General features: G+C 39.5%; 1 protein-coding gene across 2 annotated transcripts in view; it reads right to left on the bottom strand.

Moving 5' to 3' along the window:
- Window positions 1-33: 33 nt before the first annotated feature.
- The window catches only part of nhej1 (nonhomologous end-joining factor 1), a 30903-nt gene continuing 17793 nt past the window's right edge, over window positions 34-13143 (bottom strand). For both annotated transcript variants that reach the window (XM_040051515.1, XM_040051514.1), the window contains exons 7-9: window positions 4475-4655; window positions 2277-2386; window positions 34-2001 (exon numbers count right to left, since the gene is read on the bottom strand). In XM_040051515.1, the coding sequence (XP_039907449.1) occupies window positions 1924-2001; window positions 2277-2386; window positions 4475-4655 (369 nt within the window). In that variant the 3' untranslated portion in view covers window positions 34-1923. The remainder of the gene's footprint in view (window positions 2002-2276; window positions 2387-4474; window positions 4656-13143) is intronic.

Genomic DNA, 13143 nt, shown 5'->3' with positions numbered 1-13143 from the left:
ACAAGATAAAAAAAAGCGGATTTTAGAAAATGCTGGAATCAAACATTTGTAAGCTTTGTTTAATAAATGGTGGTTGAAATGCTTTATGGAAACACAGAATAGAATATCTCACCATAAATGAGTGAATGCCCATAGGCTCCCATTTAAAATGTCCAACTTTACAAAACAAACATCTACAGCATATTGCAAAAAATAGTTTTGCTCTTTTTGAATGGTAGAGCTCGACGGATCGATCGTATCGATACAAATGCTGGTATTGGTATCAGATCGATACTAGAATGATAGAGGATAGAAACAAAGTATCAATATGTAGACCACTGAATTGTGTTAAATACATTCTTTTTAATTAAAAAAAAACAAACATACCCTGTGAAACATGTCTTAACCTTTTTGTGTTCACGGTCTATTATACTTACAGCCTAAATTTGCTCTACTGTAGTGATTTTGTAGATAACAGCTTTTAAATTGGGTTCATTTGAATTAAGAACTGAAATGACCGGTATTGGTATTAGCAATATTGGCCCTGCATTTACTTGATATCTGATTGATAGGAACATTTGCAGTATCAAATAACACTACTGGATAGTTTCTCAAAATATCTATTCAATTTCCTCTTCAAAACGTAATCACTTCTGCCCCAAGAAAACTAACAATGCAGCAACCAAAATGCTAACACTGACGCTTCCAAATTGAGTCCAAATACCATTTGGGTGATGCCATAGTGGCTACATCCATCTTCTATATACAGTCTGTGGATCAAAAACAGTTTTTCTGCCATGTTAAACTTAGAGAAGCTTATAGAGCATTAATTCTATTTCCTGGTTGTATTAATTTAATAAACCCTCATTTACATTCAGAAACATCTGTCTGTGTTGTCTGTCGTGAAAGAGTCGTGAAAGAGGGACAATTCTGATTGGCTGGTATCCAAAGTTACTCTCAGGTATCTCTGATCAACAAATCTGTACACACAGGTGATCAAAGAGACAAAATCATGATGTGATATGATTGATTTTTGCAAATAAACAACCGAAATGGAATTACACAATCCTCATGTTTCACCACCTTCTTTCTTTTGACCATAAAAGCAGCATTTGTCACTTAAATAAATAACAATAATCTGCTCTTTCAGTGGAGAAAACTGCAATTTTTTTTTTTTTTAACAAATGTCTCTCACACAGAAACTCTTTGGAGCCATGCAAGCAAACACTGACTTCTCAAACTAAAACTTCAATAGCATTCCCGACATGCTGCAACACCTTGAGTCAACATCTCACTGAGCCCTGAAAAAGGAGAGCGGCTCCTCTATCGACCGCTGTCTGCTCATTGTGCTCCGACTGTCTGGGTCACGGAGAAAGCAACTACTTAAGATTGGCGGAAAAATAGAAGCCTGAAGTTTTAGTGAAAAGTTGTTGAAGCTTTTATTTTATAACATTAAAAACGTAATATTCCTTCGAAAGCTGTTTTTGAGTTTAATCTCTTATTATGTTCAATTTTTTTAAAAATTCTGTGGTTTACATAACAAATAACAAACATAAACACCCATTAAAAATACATGTATACCTTTAATTGGCAATATGACTACTTTAAAAACATTTCACACCTAGTTAAAGATACATGAAGGTTAATCGTTTATTAAAACCTAAAAAGAACAAGAAATTACCTACCTACCAGCTGTCAGTCATCAGTACAATCATCAAAAAGAAAACCTGATCCCACAGTGGTTTTTCTATTTCTATTTTTAACAAAAATGGTAAAAATAGAAAAAAGTATTTATTTAATGACACTTTTAGTCTAAAATCTAAACATTTTTAAAAGTAGGTTTGTGAAAATGTCCTTAAGAGTGTAAAAATTCAATAAGAAGTGTTTTTAAAGGACGGCACTTTTTCTAAATTCATAATTGTGTGTGCGTCCTACTGCTCGAGATCATCTGAACAGGCCCACTTTCTTCTTCTTCGGTTTGGAGGCCGGTCGCTCTGCAGCGGTGGATGTGACAGGAAGAGACTGAGGAAGACAATAAACACAAAAGGAGGAATGTTTTTCATAGTCTATTTCCAATTTCCTGTTTTTAAAATCACTCAATCTCTTCTTTTTTCTCCCCCAAGGAAGCATTTAAGCAGGAGACGCATTTCACAGTTTATCTGCTGACTTGTAATTTGAATATTGTAGATCCCAGCTGATGAATTTGGATTTAAAATCTCTTTTAATCTCCAGCTTTGTTGCACTTGTTCCCCTACAAATAACCCTAGTTGGTCAAATCTTAAAGTCTTCTGTTGTACCTGCTGCATTTTGGGTCCGTTGACCATCTTGGCTCCACGTGTTTCCGGCTCCCCGTTGTTGGTCTGTTTTTCATTCCCATCAGCCGATTCACTGCTGACAGATCCGCCGGCTGAAGGACGAGGATGAAGATGTTTATTAAACTAAATAATGACTCAGAGAAGCACCAACATGTCACATCTGCCATCAGTAAATCAGGATTAAACTTGCTGCTACTACAACCGATCAGTAATTTCTAGAGATTTCAAAAAAGAAAAAAGAAAACAAAAAAAAGACCTGCTGCAGGAGTGGACACTAACACCTGCTAGTGTCCACTCGTGGCTGTATGCCCACAGACTCCTATCTTCGAATGTTCAACTCTTTATAGCAGATATAAACATGTCTACAGCCTGATGCAAAGAATTTCATAGTCTCTAAAGATAGTTTAACCCTTGATATTAGATGGATCTCATACCTCACACATTTGGATTTTGCTGAGGCTAAAACTTAGCATCGTTTCCTCTTTGATTGACAGCAGCTGGTTTGCTGCCTAAAGGCTTCATCACAGCTAACTGGAGTCACTAAACTGGACCACTGGAGTGTGTTTGCACCGCTGATGCTTAAACTGATTGTTTTCATTCCAAAGTTACAGTGCTGTGCAAAAGGCTTGATCCACTCCTCATTTCTTTATATTTTGCTTCCAAGCAGCCAGGCTTGCAATTTGTAATTTTTAAAAGTGCTTTTGACCAGTCGCTCTGCGGGCATTCTGAAGGTCTTTCAAAGGTTTTCTTAAGACACTGGCACCCTTTTCACCAATTTTCAGCTATAAGGACTTATAGCTGATGATTTTCAGAGGAATGATTTTGTATCTTAAGCTATTTAACACTATGACCTATGAATCATCTTAAGCAACTAAAGTGCACTAAACAGACAACTCAGTGAAGAAACCATTTTAAATTGCATTCTCAGACACTTTGTTACTAGCAGCCTGTGACAAAAACACATCATTTGCTCCCATTTTCATGATGTATCAACTCATCAACACAGATCAGCTGATGGGGAGAAAAAACACAAAATGATTTGAAGGGATTTTATTCTTCTTTTTTTTTTTTTCACTAAAGTTGAAAATGCAAAACCACTGGATGACTTATGGGTGGCTATGTCCATCTTTTATATACAGTTTGTTGTTTTTACACAGGAGAGTTTTTAAAAACAAATGCAGCTGGTTGTTATGACCTGAGCTGACTCCCATATACAGGGGTTTAACTTCTGTACCTGGCATATGTATTTATTACATTGAATAACCTTTATCTCCAATATCTATTAGAAACCATGTCTCACTGCTTCACATTGTTATAAACTAACTTCTGTTCAAACTGAAGGCTGTGACAGATGTTTTAGCACATAATAGGAAACTGAAAATGTAAACTGGTGTTCTGATTTATTTTGCTTCTGTATTTATGAACATTTATTTATATGAACAGTTGTTAGTTGCCCTGTCCTTTACGTTTGCATGTTGTAAACTTCCCCTTTCATTCTTGCCGCCATCTTTCTGTTACAAATCACCCCTGATAGGCTTTTAAGTATCTGGTTGACCCCAGATACTTAAGCTCATCTACCTTCACTGTAACACCTGTCTGCCTCTCATTCACACACATATCTTGCTTCTACCAACTTTTATTCATTTTCTCTCCAGTGTATACCTCCACCTATCCAGGCTCTCCTTCATTTGCTCCCTACTGTCATTACAGATCACGGTGTCATCTGCAAACATCATAGTCCATGCAGACTCCTGCCTGACCTCATCTTTCAGCTTGTCCATCACTACTGTAAACAGAAGGGGCTCAGAGTCGATCCTTGATCTAAACCCACACCCACCTTCAACCCATCAGTCACTCCTATCACACGGCTTTCCACTCTCTTTTACAGTCCTCTCTACCACTTCTGACCTCCTCATGCAGTAGGGCAGTTCTTCTCTTGGATTCAACACATTTATTTACTTTTTAGATTTTTGTAATGGATATCAGCCTCAATATGCAAACTGTCATCTGCAAAGTGTGCAGATGTATGCATTCAAAATCAAAAATATACAACCAAAACTATCACAATGCAATTTCTTTGATGAAGATAAAGAGGAAATATTAAATGCTCACATAAACCTGACTAAATCTTTAAATTTGACCATTAAACTTCAGCGCAGTTGTGAAGCTGTAATGTTCACCTGAAGCGTTTAAGACTAGTTCTGGCTCCTTGTTGGCGTGTTCGACCTCCTCAGCAGAGTGCTGCTCCGACAGTTTGCGCTTTCGTGCACTTCCGTGAGTGACGATGGCGGCGTATAGCTCCTGAAGATCGCCATCGAAGCCCAGAGCTTCCTGTTGTTCAGAACAGAGCAGCGGAAGAGCCTGATGGAGAGAAACAGAACGAGGCAAAACCTGCGTGAAAAACTGGCAAAGATTCAAAGCACTTACAAGTTTCATATGTCTTATTATTTCTCCAGTGTTGTCAGAGGTAAAAATTGTTCAAGCTCCAGATTTTCCTAAATGTGTTATAAACCCTTGAACCTTTCAACAAGGCTTTATGCAAACTCTGAAAGGTGTGATAACGGATATATTAAAACAGGAATTAACCTCCATGCATGAAAAAAAAGAAAACAAAAAGGTGCTGCTCTTTTAGATGCAATGAGGTTTTAAAAAGTGCAATATGCACTCAGAGATTAAAAAAGAGGCAGCCATCTACTGTTACTGGTTACGTGGAAAAGGAAAAAGAAGCACAAAGAGGGAGCAAGAACAAAACAAACTATAGGAAAAAAAAGAAGACTAGGGCCATAGCTGATGGAAGATTTACCAAAATGGGATGTTTGAACCTTAAAAACTCTCATGTAAGAATCCTGGACAAGCCCCCAAATTTGTCATAATGCAACTCATGAGCCATGACAAATAACAGGAGAGAGAGACAAAGTGTACCAATTATTAACCAAGAGAAGCAAAATTAAAAACACTAGGACTAAACCAACACTATGGTGGATAGATCGAGAGACCTAAATGCTCCAGATGCTCCCAGTTACACTGATTAAAAGATGGCTAAATGTGACACAGGATCATCACAGTACAAAGGGTGTCTGTTACACAGTACAGCGCCCTGGCATTCCCTCCCATTCTACTCACTCAAATTCATTCAAACTTACTCTAACCACAAATAAGCCAGCAGTCTGAGAGCGAAGTGCTCTGTTGGGGTGATATAGTACTAGTAAGTCTTTAACATACTAAGATGGGACCTGATGATTCAGTGCTTCGAGCTTTAAATTAAATTCTGAATGTAGCAGAAAGTCAGTGAGGACGAACCACTGTTTGAGAAATATACTCTGTCTAGCTATCCTATTTATCTCTGAGAATATTTTTAGCAGAAGCTGCTTTCACATGTCAAGTTAAGGTCGGATATCATCTGAAGCTGTCCTCTTCATCCACTTCAGACATGTTGTAAATGCTTTGTTTGTCTTACATGAAGCAGGACACATGATGCCCACTTACTGACATTTAACAGCACTAATCAGACGAACGCAGGTCAAAGAGTTTTCACATGCTGACGAGACTTTGAGCTGCTTTACATTATAGACCTACTTCAGTAAAGAAGGAGGATCAAGCAAATACACATTGGTGCATTTTAATGTCTCTAGTGCACTAAACTGAAGGCCTTTTATTTGTTCAACTTCAGTGCCTGGACCTGGATTTTTGTATGCCATTTTTTTGGTCTTGCAGTTTTCCTTTTACCTACTTCACTAAATGTTCATTAAAAATCACTCAAGCTGTTTAACTGCTCCAAAGTCCTGTGTCACAGTGTTAAATAAGTGATCCGAACCCCTCCCAAAAAACTGTCACAAGTTCTTCATCTACCTCTGTTGCACTTCTCCAGGGTAGTTGTTGGGTAATCTTCACAACAGAAAAACAGGCAAACAAACAGCACCTAAAACAGCTGGCTACCTTCTTTCTACAGATCTTAATTGTCATCATCATTATTATCATGTCTTCTGCAATGCATGCGTACAATGCATTTTGCGTTTCCATCAGGTGTCTGGAAGCCTTGTGGTCTTCCATTCTGCAGCACTGGGGTCGAGCCGAAGGTCTGCTTTGGTGGGACAGTTGGGAGGTAATCACTGGAGATGTTCAAACCATTGCACTTACTGCTATGCAGCCAGCATGGTGGAGGTTCATGCATTCCCATTCTGAGATCATGGTTTGACACATACAGTGGCTTGCAAAAGTATTTGGCCCCCTTGAACTTTCCCACATTACAGCCACAAACATGAATCAATTTTATTGGAATTCCACATGAAAGACCGATACAAATTGTTGTACACGTGAGAAGTGGAACGAAAATCATACATGATTCCAAACATTTTTTACAAATAAATAACTGAAAAGTTGGGTGTGCATAATTATTCAGCCCCCTGAGTCAATACTTTGTAGAACGACCTTTTGCTGCAATTACAGCTGCCAGTCTTTTAGGGTATGTCTCTACCAGCTTTGCACATCTAGAGACTGAAATCCTTGCCCATTCTTCTTTGCAAAACAGCTCCAGCTCAATCAAATTAGATGGACAGCGTTTGTGAACAGCAGTTTTCAGATCTTGCCACAGATTCTCGATTGGATTTAGATCTGGACTTTGACTGGGCCATTCTAACAAATGGATATGTTTTCTTTTAAACCATTCCATTGTTGCCCTGGCTTTGTGTTTAGGGTCGTTGTCCTGCTGGAAGGTGAACCTCCGCCCCAGTCTCAAGTCTTTTGTGGACTCCAAGAGGTTTTCTTCCAAGATTGCCCTGTATTTGGCTCCATCCATCTTCCCATCAACTCTGACCAGCTTCCCTGTCCCCGCTGAAGAGAAGCACCCCCAGAGCATGATGCTGCCACCACCATATTTGACAGTGGGGGATGGTGTGTTCAGAGTGATGTGCAGTGTTAGTTTTCTGCCACACATAGTGTTTTGCATTTTGGCCAAAAAGTTCCATTTTGGTCTCATCTGACCAGAGCACCTTCTTCACATGTTTGCTGTGTCGCCCACATGGCTTGTGGCAAACTGCAAACGGGACTTCTTATGGTTTTCTGTTAACAATGGCTTTCTTCTTTCCACTCTTCCATAAAGGCCAACTTTGTGCAGTGCACGACTAATAGTTGTCCTATGGACAGATTCCCCCACCTGAGCTGTAGATCTCTGCAGCTCGTCCAGAGTCACCATGGACCTCTTGGCTGCATTTCTGATCAGCGCTCTCCTTGTTCGGCCTGTGAGTTTAGGTGGACAGCCTTGTCTTGGTAGGTTTACAGTTGTGCCATACTCCTTCCATTTCTGAATGATCGCTTAAACAGTGCTCCGTGGGATGTTCAAGGCTTGGGAAATCTTTTTGTAGCCTAAGCCTGCTTTAAATTTCTTAATAACTTTATCCCTGACCTGTCTGGTGTGTTCTTTGGACTTCATGATGTTGTTGCTCCCAATATTCTCTTAGACAACCTCTGAGGCCGTCACAGAGCAGCTGTACTTGTACTGACATTAGATTACACACAGGTGCACTCTATTTAGTCATTGGCACTCATCAGGCAATGTCTATGGGCAACTGACTGCACTCAGATCAAAAGGGGCTGAATAATTACGCACACCCTACTTTTCAGTTATTTATTTGAAAAAAAAAAAATGTTTGGAATCATGTATGATTTTCGTTCCACTTCTCACGTGTACACCACTTTGTACTGGTCTTTCACATGGAATTCCAATAAAATTGATTCATGTTTGTGGCTGTAATGTGACAAAATGTGGGAAAGTTCAAGGGGGCCGAATACTTTTGCAAGCCACTGTAGTTCGATCCCATCAACAGTTTTGTTTCCAGTCTGCGTAACTCATGAAGCTAAATATTTAAATATCTACAGTTTCCCAGTTTCCGGACCCCAGGTACACAAATGATGCTTCAAACTCCGCAGTGTCCTGTCTAGTATTAACTGATGAAGGACCATAACCAATAAACAGAAACTTTCTTTTTGCTCAGCCTGAGTTTACCTTAAGGCTGAGCTTGGAATATGAGCTGGTTGATTATCAAGCAGAGGGTTAGGGTCTCATGAGGTAAAGCTGGAGATTTTAAGCAATGTCTCGCATACCTTGGACACCAGGTTGTGAATGTTACAACTAAAACTAAGGTAAAGCCTTCAATTTATGGAGAACCCATCAGAGTGTTTCTCTGACATAATCTCTTTATCCAATACTAGATTTCCCCATTTCTTCATCAGTCAGATATTCTGCCACTTCACTTAGAGTATGTAGAGACTCTTTGAAATATTCCTCTGATCTAAAGCTAAATATCAGCTATATTCTGAGAAATGCTAGTACTCAATAACTAGCTTGAAAATGTAGAATTATTCTTACTGAGAAACAAATGCAGTTTACAGACTAATTTCCTGCTTCAATTTTGGTGCACACCACACTGAGATATGACAAGTTTTCAGCTAATACCTCGTTGGGAATCACCTTGTTGGTGCAAAAATAGCATTTTATGTCTGTCAAATTGTGTTATCTTTGACATTTTTCAGAAATTCAACTAAGGAAAAGGGAACAAATAATGTGCTTTTGTGACAGGGTGCTAAGTAACTGGCATTGAATACATGCAGTTTTTCTGCATGTATAGCTAGCATTTCAGGTGCCTCACTTGGAATTTTTATTCCAAATAACTAAATTAAAAATCAACTAAACAGCGTTTTATGGATCATAAAGTCTGAAATTCTTTAACTGGAAGTGGTTTTATGTGTCAGGGAGATGATTTTATATGTTTTTTTTTTTTTTTAGAATTCCTGACTGCTTAAAGTAATAAAAAGTGAACATCTGAGTCATTTCTCAGGTATTTTTATATTTCTATTTTGATTTTCCTGTTGCCTGCCACTAGCTTTCCCTAATATAACATAAGATCCCCAAGAAGTTTAAATTTTGTCATTAGTTTTAATTCTCCATTTATTATTTCAGTAAATCTTAAATATGCTTTATATTACTTTTACAGGAGTACACTCAGTTTTCCCACCTTAAAACCTTTTAAGCCTACTCAACAACAAACTTAGAAGGGCAAGTCACAGTTACGTGTCTTTATTTTTAGACTCTGATGAGATTCTGCAAGTTTCAGGTGTTTATTTTCACCCTGCCCCTTCCATTAATTAAAGCTGATAAATCAATAGAAGTGACTTGCAGCCCCTGCCTTTGGGGCACATTTGCTTTATGGCCCTGCTGTGTGGAGTCACATGTCTGAGGTGTGATTGAGGGTGTGTCGGGGTTGCGATAAGCCTCTAATCAAAGCTACATTATTGGCCCAGCTGACTGCAGGTAGAGCGGCGAGCAGTAACAACAGAAACACACACACACACTCTGTCTGACAGATAAGGCTTCAGGTAAACTCCTGTGACATTATGCGAACGCACGTCTGGCACATAGAAAAACACTCGCCATTCAATAAATCCTTCTTTTTCTCTCAAATGGAGGACAAACTCTCCAAATTAGCTCCTCAAATATTGACCGGGAGAAATTGGTGGTCTCCCCGCTCGCTGTCAGAGCAGAGGGGCTCCTAAACACACTTTGGTCAGGTTTCGAGGTTTCACATTGATTTATTTTCGTTATTTGTTTGTTTAAATATCGTAAAAATAAATGTACACTCTGGCGAGGCTTATTTCTGCTTTGGGCACAGAGAAACCAATGTGCTGAGGGGAGAGAAAGCAGGAGAAAGCAGACCTTATTCTCTTGCTTTTTTATTCACCTTCTCCCTCCCTTCTCCTCTTCCTCCTCCTCCTCTCAAGCTGCAAACCAACTCACTTCATATTAATTGATGTGAAATGCTGAAATCAATTTGTTGGATCCGGAGGCCCCGAAGCGCTAAAATCAAATGTTAAAACTAGTTTAAATCCCTCCTCTTTGCTCCATGGAAGGTGTCACAAAAAGCAGATGAATTTTAATAGAACAATGCGTCAACATAAAGAGGCTTATTTTCAGGCTCCACCACTAAGTGTTAATGGCACACTGCGAGAACTGATGTGTATAAAATGCTAAAATATTGATGCTAAAATCCTTACTTAATGTTGCTTCATATACATTTTACTTGCTGTTAGTAAAAATGTAACTATATTTACCATTTTTATATACGATTCTTTCAGCTGCCCTTCCTGATGCAACCAGAGATTTGAGTCCTTATCACACCAGTTACTTGTAATATAGAGACTCAGCACATTTTCATTTTATATAATATTATACATCATTAGAGACAGAGACTAACAGTCCTGTTGGATTGGTGATAAAGCAATAAATTGCTGCTAACTTTACTAAAACATTCAGTACTGATGCCGCTTGTCACTTAAAGTGTTCATTTTTATTTATCAAGCAGAAGCCTCCAGCGTTTAAACAAGTAAAACTTACACTGAACTGTCAAAAGCTGCAATTCCTGTAATGGCCACCTGAAGCTGACTCCAAACATTGAATCAATCTCCATAGACTCATGTTAAAATGCTCAACTTCACACCAGAAAAAAAAACATCTTTACAGCCTGCTACAAAAAATGGTTTTGGTCTGTCATGTTAAATGAAAATTATATTATTAAAATTCTGAGTTATAAGCTATGGATGTTGACAATTTCATATCAGATCATTTGTATGTCAAAAAAGAAAGTTGGAAAGAAACAACACAAACAGCAACCTCTATGAAAAAAAGAAGAACTACTGAAATCTGCAGTTCCTTTAATATCTACTGGAAGCTCTAATAGTCAGTCCCCATAAACTCGCATATTTTTTCAGGTTTAAATTCTCGGTTTATTAACCTGTTTAGTTGAATTTATTTCTGATGCGTTTAGTTCCCTCAGTGTCCCCTGTCTGTTCCTTCCTCTGCCTCGTCTTTCTATGTTTTTTTAAATCGATGTCCAATAGTTTCCATTACCCGTTTCTAGTTCCCCTGTTGTTTCCAATCCTGAAAAGTTCTCAGTTTAAAAACACTCCCAACTTTCACTTTTCCACCTCCTTTGTTCTCTTTTGTGTCCTTTTGTTTATTTTATTGAGTGTTTTAAAAAAGTTTCTTTTTTTACCCGTCTTTTGGCCTGTGCCTTTTACCTTATCTTAATGATAACTGATTGCTTTCAGTCAAAGTCAATGCAGTTGTTTTTTTTGGGGGGTTTTTTTTTTTGGGGGGGGGGGGGGGGGGGGGGTGTTGTTTTTATTGATTTATTTTTGGTGTGTACAAATTAGCTTCAATACTTCTGTATTTGAGGAACGGCACGAATGTGACTCCCGAGGTGTGAACACAGCAACCGCAGGATTGTTATCTTCTGTTGTTGGCAAGAAAAGAAAACAGCAGATGAGGAATAAAAAAGGAGATTACAGCAGGTCAATAACCTCTTGACCATTTTGTAGAGCTAAGCTCGGGAAAGCTCCTCCCTGCTATTGTGATAGAGCAAAGTCCACGAGGAGAAGGAACGCTCACCTGGAGGCCATGCCTCCTGAGCCCCTCCCCCATGGCTGCCCTACAGTAAAGCATCATGTGTGGGGAAGGCGATGAAAGGACGGGTGGAAGAGTTGGCAGCGTGCTGGTGTTTCTCTATTATTAGCAGGTAAACAGCTCTGATTTTAGACAAGTCGCTGCTGCTGTTTTTTAAGAGGAGGGGTATGGTGCCTCAGAGTCTCACACTCACTCTCCCTCATCCTCCCCAACCTCATGTTTACGCTCACCTCATTCCTCTCGACCTCGTTTTCTCTCATCGTGACCTCAACTTCCTGCCCCGAATCCCAGAAATCGTATGTTTGAACCCTGAACACTCACATCCTCTGGAAACAAAAGGCACATTTAAATTGATGAATGAGTCCTGACTAATCAGCAAAAAAAAGAAAAAGAAAGAAAGAAAAAGAAAAGAAAATCTAAAAAGCTGCAACTACAATCTCAAGATCTGCACAGAATGACGTCTAAGTCAGGTGATTCACTGGTATTTCTGCTAATTGGGCGTCTAACAAAACAAGTAATAACGAATTGGCCTGAGCACTTCTAAAGTCTTTCAGACTCTCCTTTTTCCCCTCTGGCTCCCTTAAAACACTAATATCAACTGTTGAAATCTACTACTGTCCACACAAAAAAATTACTTAAAGTCTACGTATTTTTCTATTTTTTCAATTTTCCAGGTCTAAATTTGGACCTTCATAGTCATTCTACAGTTTCCCCTCATGCTGATAACAAGGATGCATTTATAGAATCTTTTCAGGTAATAATACAATGTCCTTGTCTTTGTCTACTGACACCCGAGCTAAATTACTAACGTATAATCCTCACTGAGGTGTTTATGTGCATAACTTTGTTAAATAAATAAATAATAAATCTGCAGTAAAGGAAAAGGGTGGAGTGCCCACTCCGGGTCGGGGATGAGTTCCTGCCGCAAGTGGAGGAGTTTAAGTATCTCGCGGTCTTGTTCGCGAGATATGGGAGAAGGGAGTGGGAGATCGACAGACTGATTGGTGCAGCGGCTGGCCTCTCCCTTAGAGATAGGGTGAGAAATTTGGCCATTCGGGAGGGGCTCAGAGTAGAGCCGCTGCTCCTCTACATCGAAAAGAGCCAGTTGAGGTGGTTCAGGCATCTGACAAGGATGCCCCCCTGGGTGCCTCCTGGGCAAGGTTTTCTGGGAGGAGGCCCCAGGGCAGACCCAGGACACACTGGAGAGATTATATGTTTCGGCTGGCCCGGATAAGCTGGAGGAGGTGGCGGCTGGGGAGAGGGAGGTTTGGGCTTCTCTGCTTAGGTTGCTGCCCCTGCGACCCAGCCCTGGATAAGCGGAAGAAAATGGATTGATGGATGCTCTCAATCTCGCTCTAAGTGCATCTCCTCACACACAGAGTGGCACACACAGAG

Source organism: Simochromis diagramma, unplaced genomic scaffold (genome assembly GCF_900408965.1).
Source record: "Simochromis diagramma unplaced genomic scaffold, fSimDia1.1 OVJJ01000107.1, whole genome shotgun sequence".
Taxonomy (NCBI): Eukaryota; Metazoa; Chordata; class Actinopteri; order Cichliformes; family Cichlidae; genus Simochromis; species Simochromis diagramma.
This window is presented reverse-complemented; position numbering and strand designations above follow the sequence as displayed.